The sequence below is a fragment of the Musa acuminata genome, chromosome BXJ1-8 (assembly GCF_036884655.1).
Source record: "Musa acuminata AAA Group cultivar baxijiao chromosome BXJ1-8, Cavendish_Baxijiao_AAA, whole genome shotgun sequence".
Taxonomy (NCBI): Eukaryota; Viridiplantae; Streptophyta; class Magnoliopsida; order Zingiberales; family Musaceae; genus Musa; species Musa acuminata.
Window position 1 is genome coordinate 42596136 of NC_088334.1, and position 27790 is coordinate 42623925.

At 38.3% G+C, this 27790-nt stretch overlaps 3 protein-coding genes and 1 pseudogene across 4 annotated transcripts; 2 read left to right on the plus strand and 2 right to left on the minus strand.

The window, feature by feature from the left end:
• Positions 1-224: 224 nt before the first annotated feature.
• LOC135587928 (probable tocopherol cyclase, chloroplastic) lies at positions 225-9443 on the minus strand. 2 transcript variants are annotated; one of them, XM_065079789.1, is made up of 10 exons: positions 8959-9443; positions 8190-8434; positions 6795-6874; positions 4954-5030; positions 4292-4461; positions 3279-3376; positions 2270-2377; positions 1504-1620; positions 859-1011; positions 225-708 (listed from the first exon to the last, which is right to left on the minus strand). In XM_065079789.1, the coding sequence occupies exons 1-10, from the start codon at positions 9234-9236 to the stop codon at positions 535-537; spliced, it is 1500 nt and encodes a 499-aa protein (XP_064935861.1). In that variant the 5' UTR covers positions 9237-9443; the 3' UTR covers positions 225-534. The 2 variants fall into 2 exon arrangements, with proteins under 2 accessions (XP_064935861.1, XP_064935862.1); XM_065079790.1 differs by lacking the exon at positions 6795-6874 and having other exon boundaries at positions 8959-9194.
• A 1555-nt stretch (positions 9444-10998) lies between these two features.
• Positions 10999-12335, plus strand: LOC135589133 (xyloglucan endotransglucosylase protein 7-like). Its single transcript, XM_065081437.1, has 4 exons — positions 10999-11179; positions 11336-11436; positions 11530-11723; positions 11809-12335. Exons 1-4 carry the CDS (start codon positions 10999-11001, stop codon positions 12212-12214), a joined length of 882 nt encoding a protein of 293 aa, XP_064937509.1. The 3' UTR covers positions 12215-12335.
• Positions 12336-12678: 343 nt separating this feature from the next.
• Positions 12679-24690, plus strand: LOC103995046 (casein kinase 1-like protein 4; annotated as a pseudogene).
• Positions 24244-26810, minus strand: LOC135587929 (phosphatidylinositol 4-kinase gamma 4-like). Its single transcript, XM_065079792.1, has 2 exons — positions 25467-26810; positions 24244-24621 (listed from the first exon to the last, which is right to left on the minus strand). The coding sequence occupies exons 1-2, from the start codon at positions 26808-26810 to the stop codon at positions 24244-24246; spliced, it is 1722 nt and encodes a 573-aa protein (XP_064935864.1).
• Between the last annotated feature and the right edge of the window lie 980 nt (positions 26811-27790).

Below are 27790 nucleotides of genomic sequence, written 5' to 3' on the forward strand. Positions count from 1 at the left end.
TCTAAGCAATGCAACTAGTACAAGTAAAGACATCTAATCTATTGCACAACTGATAACCCATTGGTTTCAGATTTGAGTCCACATGTAAACATCTTATATACTATTTGATGTGATGATTTTTTATTTAAAAAAACACTCAACTATAAGTATGAGTGTCTCCAAATAAATAATTTCACCTTAGGTGCCACAGGAAAATATCATTCCACCCACCTTGCTGCATGATGTTAGATCAGCACTTTTCTTGTCTAATATTATTTTTGGAGACACGAAGCATCCGTATCGGGGCATGCCAAGCCCTCTAAAACCATTATGCTGACATGGCCCCTAAATCAAACCAGTGATGGTCAAGTACAAAGCATGGCGTGGATCATTATCCTGCCCTGCTTCCATATCAGCATCTGTTGCACTTGTTACAGTGAATTCGCCGTAAGGGATGGGTACGACTCGTATTCTTTGCTAATGCATGGATATGACACCAGGCTCATTTGAATATGTTTCTATGTGTACTTCCATAATCCCACCATGAGTGATAAACTACAGGCCAGCCGGCTTGAAGATTGGAAGAGGGAAGAAGCTCTCCACATCGATGGGGACTCGAAGCACACGCCTCACGACCTCCAGCGAGGATGTCGACCCTTTCCAACCCGAAAACCATGGCCCCCCACCGACCTCCAGGGCTGCCATGTTGCTGCTAACGTCGAGGATCATCTGTGAAACATATGGATGAGCGGTTAAACACATCTTTTTTATATCTTTGGTTGATGTGTGCAAGACTAGCAGTTTAACACATCATTTATAGGATAATTCTACTAAATGGAAACATGATGAACAGATTTGTGTTCTGAGAAAGAAACCGACCTTGCCCTTGCCACCGTCGCCATTTCTGCGTTCCCATAGTTGTAGTCTAAGATCACCGAAACACGTATCTTTACAGGCCGTCACAAATCCAGCTTCTGTTGTTGGGGCTCGCAAAGGAGTTCCGTGCTCTCCAGCTGTAGCCTCTAGCTCAATCTAATTTTCAAGGGAACAGATGAAGAACATGCTAAAAGAGAAACATTTATTTGCAAAACAACAATCGATAAAAAACATATCATGTAAATTAGCCACTTTGCTAGTAAATAAAGACCCCAAAGCTGGTTTTGGAAAACAAGGTTTCTAAATCAATCCAGCTTCACGGTCTTCTGAGGCATCTGGTTGGGCAAAAACACATCAATGCGGTGTGATCCCCAAAAGTCTCATCTTTTCTGGACATGGCCGGAAAAGAGTATGTCACCTTTTAAGCTCTGGGTTATTGCTTGGGTGAAACCATGGATTAGGCCTGAAGAATGACTGTTGGGCTATTCCATAGAAACTAATTTAGCTAAGGCAGGCATTAGTTTTGACTTCTAAGCATTAATAAGACTACACCATCATGACAGCACGAAAGTAGTAAAGAGAAACATTCAAGGATTACATAATGTAGAATCCAATTCAATTCTTGAGAACAGGATATAGGTAAGTTACCACATGTGTGTCATTTTCTGCAGACATATGCCAAAAGCCCCACTGAGCTATATCCCAGCTTATAGTTCCAGTCCAGGGCACAAATTCATAGAAAGATCCTCCATAGTGGACTCCAATCTGAAGTTGCAAAATGATATCAGTGTATTCTAGTAAAGCCTGTTAGTTTGTCTCACCATAATAGAAAACAGTAAAAGAATAAATGACAGAAAACTAATATTGGTACAGTAATAAAAGAGATCACACTATAAAATGATATCCTTTAAAATAGTCAATTTCAATGTGCCAAGTGGAGTCTCTTACACCAAGATTCTTTTGGATAATAATCCACGCATAATCCTTGCACTCTATATGGAGATAAGTTCTTAGGATGAATTAGTGGTGGGAGAATAGGTGAAAAAATTGCTATAACTCAGATGGGAAAAAAATTACGACCAACAGTCTTCCATCATCCATGTCAAGGATTTCCTTCAGACACTACCATTGACACTTTTACCAAATAGTTTTTAGCTTCCTTCTGTTAAATAGGGCATTCAGACGAGGCAGAACAATCCAAAAAAGAAAAACAATGATTTATATGGAAAACTAGTGCAAATGACACAAAACAGCAAAAGGAGTCTACAACTCTTTCACACAAACATGTGCATGTATACTCGTACAGGATATGCAACATGTAACATGTGTATGTATACTCATATAGGATACGCAACATGTAACATGTGTATGTATAAGCTTGTGCATGACGATGCCAGGTTCTTCAGCATCATACCAGGGCAGCATTTTCATAGTTATCAATCAAACCAGGCAACTTCCTCAAGCCTCCAGCTGCAGTTAAAGCAACCTCTCCTGATGCACCTTCGAAGACATTACATTGCACCTGCAATAGATGTAGGGCCAATCATCCTCACAGATGTGAATATCTAAGTAAAAGTATAACAGCAAAACCAATGAGCTGTAAGATCCCAATTATTTTTAAGAAGCTACATGGATCATTTACTGACAATGATTTCATATAAGATCTCTTAGAGAAAACACAACGAAAACAAAAACATATTTTATATACTTTAGAGTCATATTTCAGCAGTGTTGTTAGCCACATATAATAAAATGATTATTATGATTGGCAAAAAGTCTACTTGAGAAAAACCATGCATGACCTTTTGTTTATTACTTCACCCTGTTATTTAGAGATGGGGGTCTCTTGTTCACATCAGAAACCCATATTTGATCGACTTTGAAAGAGTTAGTTCAGGCTCCCTGTGTTTGGGGATTGTATTAAGACTATTAGAAATACATGATCATTCACTTGAATTATCTTGGACAAAGCCTTGTCTTCAGATGAGCTACACATGTTTCAATCAAGAAAAGAAGATTAATTTAGAAGCAAATGGTTGCTGTTTCACAAACAGCATTGCTACTTATGCTGTTCCATAAAGAAGCTAGAGTAATTAGATTCAATAGACACCACACTTGCTAGTAATCTCAAAGAGAGTGTAACCATAGTCAAATTTCCTTCTGTAATCAATCACGTTCACTTATACAAAATTAGGTTGCAGAAAACACGTAACAACAATAAGCATACAACTCCAACGGAGCCACTTCTGTTGTATTTTGCATGAAAAGGTAGCACGAATTGAGTTGATTTTACCTCACAGGACTTCTTGACACTTCCAATACTCAAGACATATAACAGACAGATTGGTGAAGGGCATTAAAGATCATCCCATGCAAAATATTACAAGATCATAAACTGTAATCATACCAAAACGGAGACATACCCAAAACCATTTTCTTGGAAATCCAGCACCCCAGTTTTTCTCTGAATAGGATGGGGCATTTTCGAATTCAAAACGTTCTCCATCCCACTCTATCCAACCTGAAAATTGCACATAGAAGCCAAACAGGCTAAGATAAATTTATTTTAAATTTTAATATTTCTAGGTCCTAAATACTGGATCTACCATTGGGCCCATGATAAGCATATTAGAATTGTGAGGATTTTTAAATAGAGTAAATATATGTCTTTAAAAAAGTCTGACCTGCAAAACTCCACTCATGGAGTAAACTCCATTTAGACCAATAATAATTATGGATTGGAGATGTTATACTGGGTCTCCTTATATACTACAATTCAGCTATTGATTATAATAGGCACAAGATAATCAGAGATCTAGACCTAAAAAAAAAATAGGACCTCTGGTACTTTGGTTGTGTGACAGAAATTATTTAAATATTTCCTTGTATATTGGTTGGACCATTAGCTCATTTATTTAAACCATTAGGGGTAATGCATGTTATTTCTCCAGGGGGAATGTAGCAAACTGTCCAACAAAGCAACTAATGCTGCATTCTTAAATTTGTCTCTGTAACAAAGAGATACTACACCAAAGTCAAAAGGCTTGATACAACGTGAAAAGCAATCACAAAGAGAGGAATAAATTACAGAAAAGTTAGGTTATCACCAGTAATCAACATGGACAAACTAAGCTCTAAAGAAAATGCTCTCTTCTGCTGTGGAATCAAGAATTGAAGGAACTTTTCCCTGCCCAACATCCCCAAGCCCCTTACCCGAACAAACGATGAACATGCACAGGTACACATGAAAAAGACATGTCTAGATGAATATGTATACATCTATATCGAATCTTGCATGCAAATAATTTATTTAACTGTTTACTACATAAGGTAGGCAAATGACAAGAGACTATATTCATTTTCACAAATGACACTCTAACAGGAATGCTTAGGACCTCAGGTTTCTTTCTTGCATCGGTCACAATGCAATTAATACCTGTTGACAGACCACCTGCCATGCATATTTGCCAATGAGGTTCAAACACAGGAAATGCTGCAAGCCAGCCTGCTGTTGATTTCTGCTTTGATTTGACATCACCCCAGCCATAAACTGGACGGGTGCTGTACTCCCAGCGTGCTGTTTTCACAGTTTGCACATAATTCGACCTACCAGTTGAGGATAATGATGAGATTAATACAGTTGATTATAAGACTTAAATGACATTATTTGATGCAACATGGTGAAATTGACTACACAAAACATCTAGTGGTTGGAAAGTCCGAAAATCATAGATATCTAGGCACCTAAAACAACACCAATCAAATAGATAATTGTTCCAGTTACAAATTTTGTTGTGAGGTGCTGATGATATCACAAAGATAATAGAAAAGGATTATTTTTTCCACAAAAGGAAGTCCCAGGTTCCAAAAAACAAATTTTGATTGTTTTAGTCTGATTCTTACAATTGCATGTTTCTTTCACTTGAATATGCTTAATAGAGTGCATAAAAAAAATCTAGAAATTTCTTTAAGAGATATAGAGAGTGATGAAAAAAGGTAATAAGGAAAATTTGCAAGTAGAATATGCAACACAAATAAACATAATGCATTATTACAAACAATATAACAAATAAGTTCTCTTATGATGATAAGACATGCCTTCCATCATCACGTATGAAACCCTGATGCCAAAGGGGAGTGACTTGGAAACCTTCTGAAACACATTTACGGAAGTCCTGCATAAACAAGCCAAAATTAGAATTACTAAGATAGCATTTAATAGAGAATAATTACAGATGTTTATTCATTACTTATATAAGCACATGCTTATCATGCATATGCTATAATTTTAGATATGATCTCATATGCATGTATGTCAGGTAGAATCCTTCTAATGTGTTATGCAAGTTTCAGTTTCCAAAAAATTTCAGCAAGATATATTATAAACTAAACAAGTGAAAATCCATAGTTCCCATTATCACGGTTTACTGTAAAACATTATGTTGCAATGTCCTTTCATAAATATCACAAAGTCTATTTTACATATTGTGCATAAGAATACAAATATCCACAGAATCAAGCCCTACGGTGTAGATGCAGGACCAGGAAGTACATGCAAGTCTGAAATCCAGCATAGACCTGCATATACCACCGGAGTACTAGTCTAGTATATCGCGTTTGAATGCACACTTCTCTAAATTGATCAAAACTTCATTGGTTATCTGAGTTTATTTTATCATTGGTTATCTGAGTTTATTTTATCTTATTTTAATGCTTCTGCCCTCAAATTCTTACCCTTGGCTAGGGTACCATCCAGCCTCCCTTCTTTCTCAATCTCACCGCCTAATCAGCAACTTGATCCTGCAAACCACTGACCACCCCAAACCATTGAGGCATGGATCCAAGTGTTGGTGTGAATACAAGTAAGATTTGACACCCTCCCCCAAACCCAAAAGGCCAAACACAGTTGCCTTACTCCAAATGGACATCACCTGCCACACACACTCATACCCTGGCCAGCCATCCAAGACCAATCCTTTTCTTTTTTGGCTATATAATCCTAGTAATTCACACTGAAAGTAACATTTTCAGTTTTGTTTTTTGTTTTTGTTAACCAATCTATTCAATAGATTTACCATTGTTATATCTAGCATCAATCATCTCCAATCTATACTAAAGCCAGCAACCTTGAACGGATTTCCAGTCAGATGACTACAACAAGTTATGATCCCAGTCTGCCAGATCTGATTATCACCAATCAGCACCCAAATAACTTCCATTCATGAGCCAGCTCTTGACAACCAACGTTCCAATTCATAATCCACATAGGTGAAATTTTCCAATGGACATGCTTATCTACATTTTGAATACTCCTTCCAGCCCAAATCTTGTTCCCATATCAATCCCTACCCTAACATAGCGGAGATTGGCGAGTCGTCTCCACATGGATGATTGGTCCTCGTGTACACCAAAATTATTTAACAGTGACTAGATATCAACAGCCCTCATGATTCTGGACCAGTATAGAGAATCTGTAGTAAGTATACAACATCAACATTGTAGGACAGAATTTCACAAAACACTGCATGTGGTTTCAGATTGAGTACTTGAGTTACTACGATGTATGATCGTACGTGAGTTGTTGAGACATGAACTTTTGAGTGATGTTGCTCCCACCATATTAAGATATGACGATGGTCAATATATGCAGCCTTACCCTATAAGCAAGTAGATTATCTCTGTAACTCCCGGTCCACAACTCAAATCTTGGTCACCCATAACTAGGTTGCAAAGAAGTAACCTGAGTTGAGTTATATATGACAGTATCCTGTACTTGTTTATTTTCAGTTGCTAGTTCATGATTTTTTTTCATGTAAAAATAGTTAATTATATTTATGCACGAAATTATGCTAATTACTAAACGAGACAGCTAAACCATAAAAATAAAAGAAACATACAAAATAGCTGTCTGTGAATAATAAGAATAAAAAGAGTTGAACCTGAGGTTGAATCTCCTCAAATGGAGGAGTTGAACCTTTCCCAACTACAAAGGTGTTTCCCAGCATAAGTTCATGCCTACCTATGAAATAACATTTAGTAGATAGGAATTATGTTCAAATGAACATAACATCATTCAATACAAAGTGCTAAATGCTGACGCAAAAAAATAGAAGCAGAATATAAAAGAACAAGAAAAATAACATAATTATCTGCCACAGGATTCATATAAATGTTAAAAGTAAAAATATAACAGCAGTAGAATATATTACTATAATGTATTCTGTGGCAATAGCCATCATACTGTGACACAGTCATCAAAAGCACAGGCATAAAATTAAAGCTACAACCACCCAGAAAACAAAAAACTTCAAAATTTTCTTCATAACCCAATAAGTATCAAACAATATGCATATGCCAAATAAAATATTGTTTGTATGTTGTATTCTTTATCTTTTTTTTCTTTCCAAATATGGAAAAAAGGTCAAAGAGGGGTTTATTCATATGTCAGCATTTTTGCCTTCTCTTTTCTTAATGTGGTGACAGTTAAAATCAAGTTTCATGGGTTAGATCAACGATGAATTGGGCCAGATACAGCTAAGAACTATTACTAGTTGCCTCACATTGTTTGAGATCAACAAAAATCAGCTAGATCAGATATCTAAGTCAATCCCGACAATCCAAAGTCAACAAATCAGTACTTAGTAGACTGCAAAAATTAATTATTTTTGATAAAAGGGACTTTTAATCAGGCTTGGATCTTGCCAGCCCAATATGCAGCATAAGATCGATTTACTAGATTAACCATTAGACATGGTCAAAACTAAACTATCCAGAATCTAGTTTTGATTCCCAGTTGTCAACCAAATAGACTTTTTGTCGAATGCTGTCATCAGCATCAATTTGGTTTACAAACTTGGATATGCATAGTCAGTGACAAAACTCTTGACACATGAACAACCAGGTCCCCTTGGTAAAGTTTAACCACTCTAATCATTGGAGTGGCATCCATATGAATCCTAGGATTCTTGGTTTAATCTTGACAATATTCTTTATGTAAATATTAATTTTACAGACACTAAAATTGATTGTCGTGGTAGCTCAACACAAGCTGACATTCTTCAAGAGACTAGATCCCTCTGCTTCATCTAGATAAATTGTCTTCCAACATCATAGAAGCTATTTAAACATTCATAGGACAATTTTAAGCTACTCCAATGTGGTCTTTTTTACTTATTGATAGTTTTGTCACATTAATCAATCAAAATGGGGACTTCGATTATGTTAGAGAAATCAATGAGGAACAAGGCCATAACTTATTATAAGAAATCTTGCATTATAAGCAAACAATACTACAAGAAAAGGGCATTATTTAAGCAAAAAAAAAAGAGGCTTACTTCCCCAAAAATTCTTTGAATCTTTTGTAAATTGACATATATACTTATCATCGGGACCAAGAATCTGAGCTCCAACCCCAGTAAAGCGAGGCCCATGCACTGCATTATCCAACAATCCCATTCCATTTGGGAATGCAGGATTCTCCACCGAGTACATGTAGCAGAAGCTTTGCCTACACTCAGGGATCGATACCTTGAAATACCATCCTTCGAAAAACAACCGTGTAGTCCCGTCAAAATGATACCTGAAAATTTTCACATTGACTTGATTGGAATTAAGCAAGTTGCGCGGACCGAAAGAACACATAACAACATATTATACATTTCCCTTTTCTTTTAACAATAAAAAATGATGATGTTGTCAACCACTTAACCACTATTAAAAGAATGTTGAATTATAACTTAAAGAAGAAAAGAGTACATAATATTTAGAACTTGGTGAATACATATTAATCGAGCTGAATAAATCTAGAGAAGCCAGAGAAGAAACAAGCTGCATGAAACTAGAAAATAATCATTTTCTGAGCAAAGAATAAGATGCTGAATAGGAGGACCGTAGTAAAACCTGAATTTATGACTTGGATTCCTGCATAAACATCTACTGTTTCTTCAAGAAACAGGGATGGGCCAATAAGAATCACCAAACCCATCTTAACAATCACAGCCATAACTAAAGAAAATTTGAATAGTAAAAAATGCCAAATAGGAATTCAAGCCAACACAAATCACCGAACTAAATTTCCAAACTTCTTTAGTCATATACGATTACCCGCTATGGGGAGTCCTAAGTTCCCTGTTAGGTGGAGTGGGCGTGTAAACAGGCGCAGCCGAGACCGGCGTCTTCTCTTCTCCATCCGACGCTGCCGGAACCGGCGCCAGGTCTCGGGACACGGCCCGGCACCCAAGCCCTCGGGCCAGCGAGGGCAGATGGGTGGAAAAGGGCACCAGCCCAGCCGTCAACGGATTAACATGCCTCCGATTCGGGGCAGCGGAAGCGGTGGGGAAGGCACTCAGGCGGGTCAGAGCGGCAGATGAGGCGACCTCCATGGAGATCTTTTGGTATATGATATGAAGGGCGATAGCCCAAAAGAAACTCCAAATAAGAAGAAATGGGAAGGCCGCGATGTCGTCTCTCTTCTTCTTTCTCCCCGTTAAGGTACGGAGAGAAAGAGAGAGGTGAGGTGAGGAGAGGAGCGAAGTGGCGTGGGGAGTGTGGGAAGAGCAACAGGTGGCTGAGGGTGGAGACGTACGTGAGCGGGGGAGTCCACTTGTTTCTTCTTCGACGAGGTCGACGATGCTCGAGAATTGAGAGGACCTGAGCCCGGCGGGTCAAATTCGGATCCGACCCGTCTTTGAACGATCCGTTAAGAGATCGTGTCGGGTTCGAATGACATGAATCCGCACCCTTGCCATTGGCCTTGATCCATAAGCCCACCTCAAATAAAAACGGACTCGGGTCGATGTACTATGTAGTGCATCAGTGACTGGTGCTTTAAAACGCGTGCATATCGACGCAGCATGTCCAATAATTCTCGCACCAAATCCGAAATTCCATACCGCTCCATAGCATATAACGTTGGATATTCTAAGCCGATGTCCAAAATTATCTTTTTCTCAAAAAAAAAAAATTATGTCAGGAGAGTTCGAAATTTTTACGTCAGAGATAAATCAAATAATTCTATACATACGGATCCGAACCACATCAGACTGATTAAGACATTAATAACTTCTTCTCTCAATATTTTTAGCATTAGAAAGATTGGAATATTAATTTAGTGATCTTAGATCAGCTAGAATACCTTGAAGACAAATCAAATAATTCTGTGTATACAGATCCGAATCATATCGGACTGATTAAGATGTGAACAACTTCTTCCCTCAACTTGAAAGATTGAAATATCAATTTAGTGACATGAAGTTAGGTAAGGTAGAATTGCTTGTGAATTGGAAAGTATGGAGTATATGACGATAATATGTATTGCGACGAGTAGATGTTCGGATATGAATTAAGAGTTCTTATTTTATTGGATATCTAATAAACTTCTAAATTATTGAATCCTATATATGAGATCTAATAAAAGTCGATAAAAAATTATTGGATAGAATACCGAAAACTAAAGACGCTGCTTGCATCTATATTACTCTACATGAATAATCTTAAATTTTTTAAAATTTCAAAGTAAAACAATTATATCTTTATTTATATTCAAAATAACTTAAGGTGGGATTATTCTTTGATTCAGCTTTACAATACAGAATCAATCATTCCTTAATCTATCTACAGTCACGTAAATACCACTTAAAACCAACCCCCCTCGTTACTTATCATTCTCTTAATCTTCTTTTTTCTTTTCCATTTCGGAAAACTAAGTTGAATGTTAAAAAGGATCATGTCAAAAACTTTTACTGACATTGGTCTTCGCATAGGAAGGAAACATATTAAATCCGATACCATATTAAGTCCATATTCGTTGTTTGAGACCCACAGGTTATGTTCCCATGGAATTAAATGTAAATAATTATGAGTTTGCTAGGCTGAACATTACATGAGAAGAAGAGCAGTTGGTCAACAAAATATATGTTTATATATCAGCAAGATGCATAATAAAGTCCAGAGGCATTAGTGGGGGGCACAACTCTCTGAAACCAACGCCTGTGTTGCGTCAAACATAGCTGGGGAAGAATAATGCCCAGACATGCTGAGGTGAACATGTCTTCATGATCATGCTCTGTTCTTTCGATGCATTGCACACCTCGAAGAAGCCTATATATACTGATGCATTCATGGCTTCTGTCATCTCAACCGGCAATGGCGAATTTTCGTGCACTCCTCCTCGTCGTCGCCGGTCTTGTTCTTCTCGTTGCCAAGGAACGAACTATGGCAGCAGATTTCAACTTCTACAGAGACATGTCCTGCTACTGGGGTCCCAAGAACTTGGCTGTCTGGAACAATGGCCAAAACTTCGCACTCAGCCTCAATAACATCTCAGGTATGCAATAGTTGCTCCATTTTAAAGTAGATTCATAAGAAATCATCCTTTTTCTATTTAAGAAGGTGAAATGAGGCATAATAGATACATGCGCAATCAAAATAGAATTTGGAGGATCGTCTTTACCATCTAATATGTTTCGGTGAATGCTTTTAGGTTGTGGAATCCAATCTGGGAATCAGTTTCTCTTTGGAAGCATAGAAATGCAGATCAAGCTGGTCCCCGGGAACTCTGCTGGTACTGTGACTACATATTACGTAAGTCCCGCTCCGAAATGCTTATCGTGAAACACCTAAACAGAGTATGTATGATGTTGGATTGAGTAGTTTCTTCCTCTGCGTTTGGTCCAGATGTCTTCGACAGGGGACAAGCATGACGAGATCGACTTCGAATTCCTCGGCAACGTGTCCGGCCAACCCTACATCATCCACACCAACATCTACACGCAAGGGCTGGGAAACAGAGAAGTGCAGTTCTATCCTTGGTTCGACCCGACTGCTGCTTTCCACAACTACACCATACACTGGAATCCAAGCCAAGTCGTGTAAGCTCTCTGTGATAAGCTGAAGCACATATCCCCTGTAGTTTCTGAACATATAATGGTCATCGACTTTGTTCTACTGTTGCAGGTGGTTCATTGACGGCATTCCCATTCGAGTCTTCAGAAACTATCAGCAGAATGGAATTGCGTTCCCCAACCAGCAAGCGATGAGGGCCTACTCCAGCATTTGGAACGGCGACGGCTGGGCGACCAGAGGTGGGCTCGTGAAGATAGACTGGAAGAACGCTCCATTCACGGCGAGATACCAGCAAGTGAACCTGAGAGCTTGTCCGTACTGGCAAGGCAGCACTGCGCAGTGTTCTGCGAGTACCCCGGCGAATTGGTGGACTTCGCCGGCTTACAGTAAGCTGAGCTACGCACAGCAGGGTCAGCTGATGTGGGCAAGGAGCAATTACATGATCTATGACTACTGCCAGGACAAGAAGAGGTTCAACGGGAAGACGGCCCCCGAGTGTTCTCTGCCTCTGTATTAGCAGAGCTGTTGCTGCTTCCCATTGGTTGGTGTTGATGGAGATGAGTCAGTTTGCTTTGTTATCATTGTCATTATTATTGCCACACATGAATAAAAAGCATCACTTAACATGAGTTTAATCATCATTAAGAAAGTATGCTCGGATACAACGTTCCCATTGGAAATCCACGCCATCTGTTCGAGGAGTGACACGTTTCTCAAAGTAGATCGAACGGTTCTCCTCCCGCAATGCAACCAAAGGGGGAAAAAATCCATGGACTGAGGAGTTCTTATACACGTTAGTTAATCATATATTCATATAATAACTATAATTAAGATATGTTAATATAATTAGAAAAGGAGGAATTTGTTAATGAAATTTGTTATAACAATACCTGACGGTTAAAAAAAAACCGTTTCCGGTTCGGATCGGTTCAAGCGGACCGTCTCTCGTCGACACTGATAACAAACGAGCGGGTTGCTCGCGAGTGTCGCCCGAGAAATTACCGGAAATGCCCCGTCGTCGAAGATGACGACTACACCGTATCCAGAGTTCTCTCTCTTGGCCCCTCTCTCTCGTGAATTCTTTGCCTCCGATCGAAGCCCTATTTTTTTATGCTCATCTGACGGAGGAACGGAGGACGAGTAGGGAATGGATCGGATCATCGGGGGCAAGTACAAGCTAGGGCGCAAGATCGGCAGTGGATCCTTCGGCGAGATCTATCTCGGTGAATGAATCGGCACCCTATTTCTCCTTCTATCCATCAATTCGTCTCGCGGCTCGTTTTTATTTGTTCTTGTCGGTTCTAATCTGCTTGTGTTGATTTTGTCTGTTTCAGCGACCCACTTTGACACGTTTGAGATCGTCACGGTGAAGATCGTAAGTTGTCTGATCTTTTTTTGTTTGATATCTTTCCGATCTGTGCCTGCCGATTTTAGAGGAAGATTTCGTTTTTTTTTTTGTTCTTCACTTTTTTCTCCAATTAATGGTAAAGATTTGGTTTCTTTAGGGCGATTGGAGGCGTTTGGTTAATTTTTATACTAATTGTTGTATTTTTAACTTCTAGAGGAAGACTAAGTTGACGTGCGATGCGGTATTATATGGTCCGGCTAGAATGGTGTAAGCTGGGCGACATGAATTGAAGTGCTGATTAATTTGCGCAACTGGATTTCATGGTTATAAGTCAGTAGTTCTTTTCGATTTTGATGTTTTCTTTTATTTTATAATAATATTTGGATGCTCAGAGCACTGGTCCTGTGGAAGTCTCAGTGTTACAAATCTTTCAGTTTTTTTAGAGAATTTGCTTAGATGTGATTCATATCATCATGGCTTGATTTGTCTAGTGTTACTGGTTTGTGTGCTGGCTTATATTGGCTAAACATGGATGCAGGAAAACAGAAGGGCCAAGCACCCACAGTTGTTTTATGAGGCCAAGCTGTATAACATTCTTCAGGGAGGAAGTAGGTCCATTGTTGTTGTGGCAAAGCACCATACCTATTCTTGAATTTATGAGATAATTTCATTATGGACTCATGCATTCAGGTGGCATCCCGAGCATAAAATGGTGCAGCATTGATGGAGAGGATAATGCTCTTGTTCTCGATTTGCTTGGTCCAAGTCTGGAGGGTTTGTTTGTCTATTGCAGTTGCAAGTTCTCATTGAAGACTGTTCTTATGCTTGCAGATCAAATGGTAACGGGAAAGTAACATTTTGTGGAATAAGTATTTTCATGGAATAGTTCTAGTATCTGCTTTTTACAGCTTTGCACAATTTGGAGCTACATGTAGAGAGTTTTAAAGAAATTAAAGATATTCAAAAGTGTACAATGGCATTAAGAATAGCACTTAAATGGTTGGATAGAAAGCTGAAGTATGTTTCACATACTTCAGCCAATAAAAGAAACGTAGATGCTCTCTCATATAAGCATTTATTTGAAGGTGTATGAGTCTGGGTATGATTTCCTAATTATTAAATCATAGCTAACCCTTAGATGGGATTAGATAGGATTGAATCATGAACTCAATAATTTCTCAGTTACATAATTATAGTGGAAACTTGTGAACCAATAAACAATGACTTGCAAATTGCATAAATAGAAAAAAAAACCTTAAACTATCATATCTAATAAATAAAAGGTAAGAAAACACGTTCAACAATGACAGACTATCTGCTGTGACCCCATTCTAGCATATGAGACTATGGACGGTTGTAATATAATTGTTTGAAGATTTGATAGAAACAATGTAGATAAAAGATGTTAATCATTCTTTAACTATCACAACTAGTCTTGATTACTGACATGATATTATCTTTTTTTTTATTTCTATAGGCACTGTTGTATGCTGATGATATTATCATAATTGATGAGAGTTTGATTAACTTTAAGTTTGAGTTAGGAAGACAAATCTCATAACGTGAAATTAAGTAAAACAAGACTAAATATATAAAATGTAACTTTAATAATACTAAGAAAAACTAAGGATATTAATATCAGTGGTGCAAGAGGTAAAAGAGGACCAAAAAGATTTCTCTAGAAACTATAAAGAAAATTTTAAATGCTTTTGATTAACTAAGAAAATTGTTTTCTATAGAGCTCAATGACATAAAAAGATTTATAAAGCCAACTTTAAATAGTTGGGACTTCAGGACGTCTTATTCTTGTTATTGTTATCAATGATTTCAGTAGGCGCTCGGGTGCTCGCCTAGGTGCTCAGACGAGGTGACGCGAGGCCCGAGCGCCTCGCTTCAAAGAGGCACCGCCTGGGCGCCGGGCACTTCGGGCGAGCACCTGGGTTAAAACAGGCGATCGAACCAGATTTTTAGGTTTTGTTGGTCTTCGGTGCTTTAGTTGGTTCAATCGAACCAACTAAATCATCGATATCAGGCTCCCTCTCGTGATTTCCCCAACTTCCCCAACCCTAACACTTGTGATCATGATTTCTTCTCCGTTGCCGCTGCTCTCTACTGCCGCTACCACAATCGCTGCTCACCGCTGTTGTCGTCGCTCGCCACTGTTGTCGCTGCTCCCGCTGCCGCTCGCAGCTCCCACTTCCACTCCCATTGTTGCTTGCCGCTCCCACTGTCGTCGTCGCTCCCGCTCCAACTACGACCGTCGCCTGCTACCGCTGCCGTTGCCTAAGTAGCCTCGGTCTTCTCACACTCTTCTCACTATACTGTTAACAGTATATTAATAGTATACTGCTAGCTGTATACTAATAATAGTATTTTTATTTATTAGGTTAATAATATATTATTTTGATTTTAATACTATTAATTTTTATTTATTTAATAGTATATTTTTAATTTTAAAAATAAAAAATACTATTATGATTTATTTATTTATTGTGATTTTGTACCTGATTTTCTTAATTTAATAGTTTTTTTTATTTAAATAATTATATTTATTAATTATATTATATATTTTTATATTTTAGCGCATCGCTTCGCTCGGGCGAACGCCTAGGCGAGTGCCTAGTGCCTTGGGCATTTTTGGACCTTGGTGTTTAGCACTTTTTAAATCATTGATTATTATATGAATCACATAATAAACCTTTAGTTCCAAGGCTCCTTAATAGATACTGATTATAATTATCCTAAAAGCAGCACAAAGGTACAAATTTCTAGTGCAAATACATCTAGCTCTATCAAATATTTCATATATTTTTTCAAAAATCTAGTTCTTTCTTTTCTTTTATAAGATAACATTCATGAGGTGATTGTCTTGGATGCCTAATGAGGTTCTATAACATCTCGATTAGTTCCATATCGAAAGTGAGTGAGACTAAGATTGGCTTATAAGGGTCTGATGAGTGTACTACTATCAATTTTAGCTTAGACATTTTAGCGAGTGAATTGGGTTAGACGAAGTTGATAGGCCAATTAGCTCATCAAGCCTGGGTCATGACATTTGGTATCAGAGCCGAGTATTTGGGCATGGTGAAGGGGCACAAGTAGGAAATGGCTACTTGTGGATGGAGTCAAATGACTCGTTATGGCGTGGAGCCACCACTTGGCTACGCCTCACATGCACTATGTTAGGGTTTGATCTGGGCTATGCTTGGCCTTGACAAGTACGCCAAGCCATTGAGTGATGGAAATTGTAACACCCCGATTAGTTCCATATCGGAAGTGGACAAGATTAATATTGACTAATAAGGATTTGATGAGTGTACTACTATTAACTTCAACTTAAGCATTTTGGTCAGTGGTTTGGGTTAAACGAAATTATTAGACTAGTTAACCCATCAGGCTTGGGTCATGACAAGTTCACTGGAAATAGCTATAATATCCTTTGGTGATTTAAAAAGGCGCTCGGGCGAGGTGAGGTGAGGCCCGAGCACCTTATTTAAGGGCCAGATAGCGCGCTTCAATGCGGCGCTCGCCCGAGCCCAAGCGTCGAGCACTTTGAGCGAGCGCCCGATTGATATAAGCGATCGAACCAAACTTTTTAAGTCTGGTTCGATTAAATTTGTGTTAGTTGGTTCGACCGACTACCAACCCTATGCTTTCTCCCTTTGTGTCCGTTGCCGACGATTTCTTCCTCTGTGTTCACCACCCACGATTTCTCCCTCTGCCTCCGCCACCAACAATTTCTCCTGTTGTCTCCGAGTCTCCTCAGCTTCCGCTACTGTCCGCTGTCTACTACTGTCGTTACTGCTGTCCATTGCCTGTTGTTGTCCATGACGCGACTCCGCTGCCTCCTGCTGTCCGCGACTCTGCTGTCGCTGTTGTTTGCTACCTCCTGCTGTCCGCGACTTTGCTGTCGCTGTTGCTATCTATTGCCATGACTGTTTTCCGCTGACTTCTCACCGCGACTTCTCACTGTCATTTCCCTTCTAACTATTTGTTAACAGTAAATATACTGTTAACAGTAGATTATCAATTATTGTACAAAATAATCTTTATTTATTATATTAATAATATTATATATTTTTTTATATTTTAATATTTTAGAGCATCTCGTTTCGCTCGAGCAAGCGCTTAGCGCTTTTGAAATCACTGATATCCTTTAATCTGAAAGAATTGTTTTAACCTATGACCGTGTTCTTCATACTAAATGAGTGGATGATCCATAGTTCTTAATGTGGTGAACTTATTCGTCCTAACGTAAAAATATGTTTGGTATTGTATAAGGCCATTGGAGTAAGAGTTAGTGTCTTTCATGTTTGATTCTTGATCAATGTTTTGGGTTCATCGATATTTTTCTAAGTATCGTTGTTAAAGTAGATTTCATATTTTTCTAAGTATCGTTGTTAAAGTAGATATCTCTTTCTCGGTTTATGCTGAAGTCCACCAAGACATGTTTCTGTTTCTATGAATCATCAAGGAATGTGCCATGTATTGCATCAATATGCTGGTTATGTGCAGGTTCCTATATATGAGTACATACTTTGGCCTGTTTGTGTATGTGAGTGCATGCTTTGGCCTGTTCATGCATCTATGCATATGCATTTCTATGTTGGTATGTACATCTTGTGCATCTACATGAATATATATACATAATCTGTTTCAAAGCAATGTCTTCATCTTGCATTCTCTTGAAGCCCCATGTCAGATTCATTTAGAACATTGGACACTTGACTCCCATCTTGTTTTTAAGGAATGCTGCATTTACCTGTTATTCTAATTTCTACGTGCCCTCTAGGATTGTCAACTAAACCTCATGTAAAAGATGCAAATGGACTTTGTTTCATGTTATATGTTTATTTTCTTGCTTACAACTTTATAACTCAAGATTTTACTGCTCGATATACTTCAATATACTACAGATTACAAGAATAGAGTATGTGCACTCGAAAGGTTTTTTGCACAGAGACATTAAACCTGATAACTTTCTGATGGGTCTTGGAAGGAAGGCCAATCAGGTTGCAACTTTAAGTGCCTCTAATCTAAATCAGTTTCATGGTTGTATATGCAATTTGATGGTATTTTGCCAACTACATCTGTTTGAATATGGTTGTCCAGGTATACATCATCGATTTTGGGCTTGCAAAAAGGCATAGGGATTCTACCACAAATCGTCATATCCCATACAGGTGTGTAATCCACTTCTCAAGCAAGACCTATACAGTTTTCATGTCACTCTTTGTTACTGCATATTGCATGATTAGGATAAAGGTTAGTTTAGGCCTCCTAAGCTACCAACTTGTGGAGTATGGATGAATTTTCATATTTATTACCAGGGTTAGATTCATCTAGATTAATAAATAAGTGAAGGAACACTACAGAGATAAATTTCATGAAAGCTTATGATTACCAGATATAGAAAATTCAGTGGTTTTTTTTTTTAATCTTTGAGGGAGTTGTTCTCTGCATTTATTTTGTCTTATCCTTCTGAATGCTTAGGTGATTATAAACTATTTACACATTGTGACTCAGAGAAAACAAAAACTTGACTGGAACTGCTCGCTATGCAAGTTGCAATACTCGTCTAGGAATTGGTGAGTAGAGACCAATCTAACTGTTCTTAAACATTAGTTAGTCACCATGACAACTTATTGAATTTGTGTATTTATCAGAGCAAAGTTGTCGGGATGATTTGGAATCTCTTGGTTATGTTCTTCTGTATTTTCTCAGAGGAATGTATTCTTTAATTAAGTCATATTTATTTCCAAATTTAACTTGCTCTTCCTTTTTTATTCCTGAAACTATCTTGTAACTATTGGAGCAACCATACTTAAGAATTTTTTGCATCTTGTTCAAAATTCATTTTGTATGGTACGGGTGGCACCAAGAGATCACTAATGTTCTGAAAATATAGGCATAATGTAGATTATGATTTTAGATAGATTGTGGATGCATATTCTTGATTGGTATTCATGGAGCTTGAAATGCTTTCATTAGCTAGTTTCGTTGCATAAAAGCAATAATTATATGTATTTTGTGTACAATGAAAATCTGCTTTAAGTATTTTTCTGTTATTTTTGTTTATTTTTACTGACACCAATACCTCTGAACTTGTCTTTCATGAGCCAACTTATTACTAATAGCATCTTACTTTTATGGGTAGATAATTAGTATAATTAACTTTTGACCTTGTGACTGTTTGTAGTCTTCCATGGCAAGGTCTGAAAGCTGCCACAAAGAAACAGAAGTATGATAAGATATGCGAGAAGAAGCTTTCAACTCCCATTGAAGTATGTTTTATAATTACTTGTATTTTGTGATGTTCTCATATCTCTGAACATCTCATTAATATTTTTGACTTAACATCATACCTTAGGTTTTATGTAAATCGCATCCGGTGGAATTTGGATCTTACTTCCATTACTGCCATTCTTTGGCATTTGAGCAATGACCTGATTATGGATTTCTGAAGCGCCTCTTCCATGACTTGTTTAATCGTGAAGGTAATATGTGGGAAAATATAATTGATTGCCAATTTCCATCTTGAATTGGCTTAGAGGCATGCATTTCATTTGGTTTCTTCCGGTCCTTATTCTTCCGAATCTTGTTCATACAATTTTCATGACTTCATAGCCAATAAGAAGGGAAAAAGGGGAGAAGATATGGGGAATATGGAAGTGAATTCATTAATTATAATTGGCATAAAAGAAACTTTTATGAATTCTAAATTTGAGTTAGTGCTTTTTTCTCATGAATTTTTTTACTCATTATTTGTTAATAATTGTCAAGATTTTTTTGTTTGCGATTGTCTGAATTTGTTCTTTCTATCAACTATGGCAGGTTATGAGTTTGATTATATTTTTGACTGGACTATTTTGAAATATCAGCAAACCCAGAGGACAAAATCTCAACCTCGAATCTGTGTTAGTGCTCTTCTCATTATTTAAATTACTGCAAAGTTCCTTTGGTTGCAGTTAATATGTTTTTATTCTAGTTTGACAATTCACAAGATCGCGAGGCATTTAATATATATATATATATATATATATATATATATATATATATATATATGTGTGTGTGTGTGTGTGTATATATATATATGTATATATATGTGTATATATATGTGTATATATATATATATAGTGTATATGTATGTATATATATATGTGTATATATATGTTTATATAAATATGTATATCTATACATATTGTCTTATTGGGAGACAAGATGGTACACAAATCAAAACTTGATTTTGCAACAGTTTTGGGGTATGTGTTCAACATGTATATATGTAATTATATATATATATATATATATATATATATATGTGTGTGTGTGTGTGTGTGTGTATATGTATATATATGTGTATATATGTATATATATGTGTATATATGTATATATATGTATTTATGTATATATATATATATATTTATGTATATATGTATATATATTTATGTATATATGTATATATGTACATACATATATATGTATATACATACATACATACATACATACATACATGTATATTGATTGTCTTATTGGGAGACAAGATGATACACAAATCAAAACTTGATTTTGCAACAGTTTTGGGGTATGTGTTCAACATGCCCAACTTATGTTCTATTGTGAAACAAGGAACTGATGACACTGGACAACTACCAGCAATCAATGTCTTACAAACTGATCCAAATATTTCGTTTGCTTTATTGGCAGGGGTCATGCTCCACATAAATGTAATTTATGTGCATTAAGTTTATTAGTTCATTTTTTCCGACATGTGTATGCAGAAATTGCATGTTCTTGCAGAAATTCAGTATGCTGGATCTTTATTAATTGAGAATTTTTGTCTGAATTGGTAGCCTGCCTATGGTGGAATGACTAGCCGGATTATTCCAATGGATGTTGACAAACATCAAGGTACCCCTAACTAGACATATATTTAGTTTACTTGTGGTGAATTTTCAATTTTAAAATAGTGAATGGAATACAACTAACTATCATTAAGAATTTCATCTTTGGACCAAAAGCAAGCAAGAAGTGGAATACCACAAATATAGTTTACCTAATAGAAAAGTAGTTCTTGTAAAACCGTATTCTCACTTTTATCTGGTTTCAAAATGAATAATAGATCCAGATCCGAAAAGATTGGAGATAAGATAAATTACATTATTTGCAATCATTCCCATCATGGAGATGCATATCTTTTGGTTTCTGGTGAATTTTAATGAAATATACAAAGTTGGCATTCTTCTCAAATTGTGATGGTGCCCATTGGGTTAGGTGTTTTAGAATTCTCCATGAATTACCATTTATACGAGGCATTCTTCCCATATGATTTGAAATTTGAATCATTTGTATCAACAGAAAAATGTATATTGGTGAAAGAATATTTTTGTTGTTATTATGGTTAATGTATTTTTATAGGCACCCGTATAATTTGATTTGCAATCAAAGTCTCTCAATGGTACCATCATTATCCTCATTGGTAGATTGATGATTCTTTATGTTTTATAGGTAGTTCCACTTTGATTTTGGATTGTATTACCTTGTGGTAGGCAAACTGGGAACCACTGTATCCTAATATGTAATTATCTGATTCTACTTAATGAAGATCCTGGTGCAAAACCATACCTAGTCAAGCTAATGCTCATAGTAAATAATAAAGTATCTTGGAATCATGTACTCCGTATATTTACCATATTCATAAGTGCTGCACTAACATGCATTTTTATGCTTATCTTACATTCTTGTTATGGCCAAATTATATTCCAGTTACCAGTGCAAATTATGTTTCTTGCCTTTGAAGTTACAAACCAGGTAGGACGAAGAAATGATGCACGTCCTACAGTTCAAATGCAGTTCAAACTTGCAGCTGATAAGAATCTGGGTTCTGACAATCAGGGACTTGATAAGTTGGTAAGTCACTAAAATTCAGTTTTCCACTGGTGATGAAGCATTCCTTTTAATCACACTATGCGAAGCAGTAAACCATTCCAATATGAAATTTTCCGTTACCTAGTTTATATGGATTGTTGTGAATTTCTTGATTTTGAAGTAATTGGTTTCTCAATTGTTTCAGAGGGTTGGAATGAGCTCTGAAAACCCAAAGTACCATCTACATCATTTGCCTTTCCTGGAACCCCAAATAAAAATGTCACAAGTTCCAGACAATCAGGGCCAACTGATGCTTTGAGGCTCAGTTCATCTAGTAGTTGGATTCCTGTGCTACAGCATAATGCTTCAGCCAAGTGACTGGTAATGCTTTCAACTGAATTTGCTTGTGTTAAGTGTCCAATCCTCAGGGTAGCAGACTTCTCTGGTTATGTTCTTTATTGGCTCTTTGGGTGTTGTTTCATATGGGTTGAGTCCAACAACCAAATAGAATATGCTACCGAAGGTGGCTACAAAGTCGTCGTTGCTTAATTTGCTTTGGGATATCAAGCGGCCTAGGGTATTTCTATTAGGGCGACTCCAAATGCAATTGTTTCTAAAATGGTCCTTTAAGGGAAATGATTGATGGTGTGTTGCAAAATAACCTTTTTCTGGTCTAGAAATTTGTCGATATGTTCAACTTGGATGATCCCATAAAATTGGCATGTTCAAATGTATGTTAAAAGATCAGATCATTCTTCTGAGAAAGAGTATAGTGTAATGAAATATACTTTGTGGATATATTTTTATTTATTCTTTGGCACGTTCTGACCTGTGGGCAGCAATCTGAAATAATTTTAGCATTAGATACTCAAATCACTCGAGGATTTGAACAGAGGACACTGGTCTAGTTTTTCAGATTCTAGCCTCCTTTCTTTTTATCAACAGCCTTGACCAGACGAACAGTTATCACTGTAAGTTGATCACTGTTACTAGCATAGTCAATGTGCATATTTCATGTGTCAACGTCACATCTATTGGCTTATCTATATTGTGTATTTTTTGCCTCCAGAGCATGATTATGTGATGGTACAGAGCACTACCCATTTGCTGTGAGGATTCCCGATCAAGTTCATGTAGAAATCTGTTTTCAGGATGGAAAAAATGGTGAGCAGGTTTTTCCACCAGTATTTACCAGCGTATGATAGACTACTTTGATGAATCGAAAGGTATTATGACAATTTCCTTCAAGCTATATTTTAGTTCTTTTAACATGTTTTATGTCAATATCAAGAAAATAATTAGCAGCTGTTGGATAAACTTATAGATAAATGATAGGGAAAATTTTAGTTCATGTGAACAATTAGTACGAATGAATTAAGAAGGCATCGTTGCTCATCGTGCAAATGGTCGATTTTGACACAAGCGCTAGGCTCTCTAGTGCTCCAAAAACAGCAAGGAACCACCATGCTGCTTTTGACTTGAAATGTCATTCTGATCCTGGAAGGCGTAGAGATTGTTGTACTCTTAGTCTGCAAGATATTTGACCAAACATGAAGACTATAATATTGTGTGAATGGAGTCTTTGGATAAGTGACCAGGGTGCCAAGGCTGGGCCACAGCGTTGGTTGAGCCACATAGTTGAGCCAACAAGTCTGACTACACTCGGGTTGGGTTTCACCAATTCAATTTTGGCTTGATTCAATTGTCTGAATACACTCGGATTGGGTTCCACCAATTCAATTTTGGCTTGATTCAATTGTCTGACTACACTCGGGTTGGGTTCCACTAATTCCATTTTGGCTTGATTCAATTGTCTGACTACACTCGGGTTGGGTTCCACCAATTCCATTTTGGCTTGGTTCAATTGGTTTACCAGGGGTCACATAGTTGAGACTTAGTGCTACCAAGTCTCAACTATGTGAACTTTTGACCTTCCCCTCCACCGATAACCAAGGCAAAGGAAGCAAAGATTTCTCCACACTGGTATTCATTAGGTACTTGACATCTCAATCAAAGATAAAAACATGCTATAAATGATTGATCTATCCTTCCAATTAGATATTTAATAACAGATATATAAAAGAAAACTACTGCTACAACACATTTGTTGTGGAGAAATTGTAATTCTGTCTTATCAACAATATATATAAGATCTGGATAGCACAAGAAATTTGACTTGTGCATCCAAGCAGGGAACATCTGTGTCCTAATATATCGGATGGGTGATTTGCTTACTTACAACCACCATTCCGTTATCCTATGATAGTCTAAATAGGCTGTTAATAGTCTTACATCTGATTACAATAGATATGGAACAGTAATCAGTTATCCTATGATAAAAGTTTGTTGAGGTGACGATCCATGATCTCAGAGACAGACTCCAGAAATGCAGTTTCACGAGAGCGTGGCAGGGTGGCATTCCCCGCCTCACGGATGATCTCCTCAATTTTTGATTCCTTCTCGGTGGTTACCCTGCACATGATGCTTCCGATGTCGTAGGGAGTCAGCCCTCTTTGTACGCCCTTCTTCAAAAGCATGGTTGAGATACGAAGAGTGCGAGAGCTTTCAGGTGACAGTTCCCACCCATAGCTTTTGAGAAGTGCAATATCTTCTTCAGCATCTAGTGATTTGATGTAAGCAATGGTTTCACCACTGAAATGCTGCCGAGCTTGGCGCCAATAGAGCCAATCAAAGGTACAATCTTCAAACTGTGGCACCAGAGGTGCAAAAGCTTATCATCAGTTATTTAAGAAAATGATACATGTTATAAGCATCAACTGACACACCAACTCTTATTAAGGCATTGCACCGACATGTGGTCATTTGGAAGCGACACCGGTTAGCTTGTCTGGCACGCAACTAAAACAAGGTAACTCTTGAATATTCAGAATGTGCAGTCATTAGAGACATTATATATATATATATATATATATATATATGCATGCATGCTAATGGTGTAATGATTGTAGCGAGCAAATCCGCCCAACATATTGCTATGATCAAGGATGGATATATTCTTTAGGATTATATTGAAATTTATACATAGAGCCCAACAAACATGCCATGCACATAAAGAAAATGTTGTCAGGTCATGGAGCATGAGAAACACATCATGTATAAAGGAAACTGTTTTGGATCAGGTTCTCTGAAATATCAGGAAATTTAGTTTTGGTTCTGAAAGCCTAGAGGTTCTTAGGAATTACTGGGGGCTATCTTTCTCATATTGAGGAATTTTTTGTAATGAGGTACATACATATTGTTATCGGAGGAGGTCTTGTCAGATAACATTGATCAAGATTAGCAAGAACAAAGTAAAAAAAACATACAGCTATTGAAGAATCCGGATAAAGACAAGGTATCCTCGGATGCACATGAATGAAGTATCTATCATTCTCGAGGAAACAATCTAAATCATGATCATTCATTGAATACAGATGGAAGACCAAAGCAATCGTGTATGACTTGGTATCAATTTAACGTTCTTTAACAAATTAAGCACAACAAATAAAAAGAAAAAAGGAAAAAAAAAAAAAAAGAAAGGGCAAAGACTTACCCTGTCAGGTAAGCAGTATGCATGATCAATGGGAGCCAGCTTTATCCGGCCTTTGTTATCCTTGCAGACCAATATATTCCCAGCATGGCGATCAGCATTCGCCAACCGTATATCCAACACGGCTATCTTCTGAACCTCCCCAACCGGGAATGCTTGAGGTCCCATATCCTCGCAGCTTCCACAGTTCTCCACAAACATCTGCAAGGATCCAACCTTAACCGTCTTTCCCGCACCGTTATCCTCCTCGGAACGATGGAAACCACGGTTCAAGCACCCCACCATGACCGTCGGTGGAACACCAGCAAACCCAGCTTCCTCGGATATGCGTCGTCCGCCCAAGGGGTGGTCGAGTACATATGCTGCGACCTCTCTCATTGCTCCCTCTCCAACACGCGTCCCCCTCTTCATTCCCTCACCATTCGTCGACAACTGAAGCCCTCGAGGATTGTTCTCAGCCATGGGTTCCTCGTCGATTGGCTTGAACACACCAATGCACCTGTGACCCAGGGCGTCCTGCATGAAGTAAACTCCCCCACAGCCTTCCGTAGACAGAATCGGTGGGTTCCCCTTCTCCAGCCCTGCAGAGGTCGATCGGACCAGTTCCATGATCGCCGGAGAGTGTTCAACTTTGAGATCGATAATGTTCTGCTGAATCCAACAATGTCTATGCCGTGGCTTCCCAGCAACCGTTTGAAGATCATCGATCCCCTTCTTTTTCTTCCAATCAGAAGCAACCACCACCAGCTCGTTGTCCCTCTCAACAGGTTTGGATCTAACCTTTGCTGATTGGGGGATCACCAAATGGAACACAGCGTCATTGTTCTTGCAGATGTCATCGATAATCTGATCGTCACCGATCTCCTCACCATCACACACCAGCTTATGATCCTCGAGATTGCCCAAGGCCCAACCACCCTCGGCAACCTGCCGTTTAACATACCCAATGTTGCGGCGCGATTCCACTTGGAACTCATACTTCTTGCCGCAGGTGGTCTTTATAGTGATAGATCGGAGATCGGAGAGTCTAGTTTCAAGTTGCAGGACATTCCCATCGCTCAAGCCGTAGTCCCTCACCAGGCTATCATTCCGTGCCAACTCCCTGCCATTAGACATCAGAGTCTGTTTCCCGGCAACAAAACCCTTGAAGCTCTGGATTCGAAGCTTCACGGAGGCGATCGAATCCGACTCCAACACCTTCATAGGGATCACCGGCGACCCCGGGACGGTGAGGTAGATCAGGATTGCCTCCGGCGAGCAATGCGGGCGTCGGCTGCCTTCGAAACTGACTGGGGAGAGCGCTGAATCCTCCAGGGTGGGGTTAGCTACGAGCGCGGACGACGACATCGTCGTGCCCTAACAGACAAGGAAGGAGCAAAACAACCGCCTGGTTCCTCAGAAGCTACAATTCATCTCCAACTACGGCCATCTTAACAAGAAATTCAAATCTATCCTACGAACCAATCACGGAATCACGGGAAGCTTCGGAGAACCAATTCAGGATTCTCAGAACAACCAAGGATTCCGATGATTCGATCAATGTGATGTTTTCTACACAAAAGGGGAAGAAAGACCGAAGGAGATTGACCCGAACAGGAACCACCCAGTTGCAGTCGAACGGAAAGTGCTTTCGTCGACGCAAACTGGGGGGACTTCGATCGGTCTCCTTCCTTCGATCCGGATGCAAGATGTTACCTTCGGGTTCGCTTCGTTGCGTCGAGTTCTTCTTCTTTTGTCCATTCCCAATGAGCAGTAGCAGCAGCAGCAGCAGACAGGAGGCGAACGGATTGGAGGACGCCGAAAGGAGAGGGGTGGAGAAGACAACAGCGTAATGGTGGGTTTATATTAGGGAGAGCAAGATTTAGCGACGTGTCATGACGGCGCTACGTGGTAATGAGGTGGACGATTGAACGGCAGGGATCGGATCGACGGCGTTACGTGGAAAGGAGCAAAGCCGTCGAATATCGAGTCGGTTAAAAGTCTCTCTCTCTCTTTGTTCCATAATTGCATCAACAATGTCAAACATATTTGAAATCGTTATTAATGGTAATAATAATTTTGGATCGAGATGTAATAAGCTAAGTTGTGGGGTGATGTTTTGTTCTCTCGAATTACTTCAAGCATTCATTTAATTTTCTATAAACTTGTATAGGAATACACATAAAATTCACTTCTTTTCAGAACCAAAATTGCTTGTAGTCGGTCTTTATAAGTCGTTTGCCGGAAATAATTTCAAACGCAAAGTACTTGTTTTATATTTCTTAGAGCAATGATTAGTAGTTGTTGATAAATATTTAACATAATTCGCCTACCAAAACCACCTATTG

Coding starts and splice junctions, on each gene's coding strand:
- LOC135587928 (XM_065079789.1), bottom strand. CDS start 9,236: ATGGAGGTCGCCTCATCTGCCGCTCTGACCCGCCTGAGTGCCTTCCCC. Junction 2,378..3,278: donor TTCCAAGAAAATGGTTTTGG/GTATGTCTCCGT, acceptor CATCTATTGCAG/GTGCAATGTAATGTCTTCGA. Junction 1,012..1,503: donor CAGAAAATGACACACATGTG/GTAACTTACCTA, acceptor CTTGAAAATTAG/ATTGAGCTAGAGGCTACAGC.
- LOC135589133 (XM_065081437.1), top strand. CDS start 10,999: ATGGCGAATTTTCGTGCACTCCTCCTCGTCGTCGCCGGTCTTGTTCTT. Junction 11,437..11,529: donor GTACTGTGACTACATATTAC/GTAAGTCCCGCT, acceptor CGTTTGGTCCAG/ATGTCTTCGACAGGGGACAA. Junction 11,724..11,808: donor TGGAATCCAAGCCAAGTCGT/GTAAGCTCTCTG, acceptor CTACTGTTGCAG/GTGGTTCATTGACGGCATTC.
- LOC135587929 (XM_065079792.1), bottom strand. CDS start 26,810: ATGTCGTCGTCCGCGCTCGTAGCTAACCCCACCCTGGAGGATTCAGCG. Junction 24,622..25,466: donor CATACTGCTTACCTGACAGG/GTAAGTCTTTGC, acceptor CTGGTGCCACAG/TTTGAAGATTGTACCTTTGA.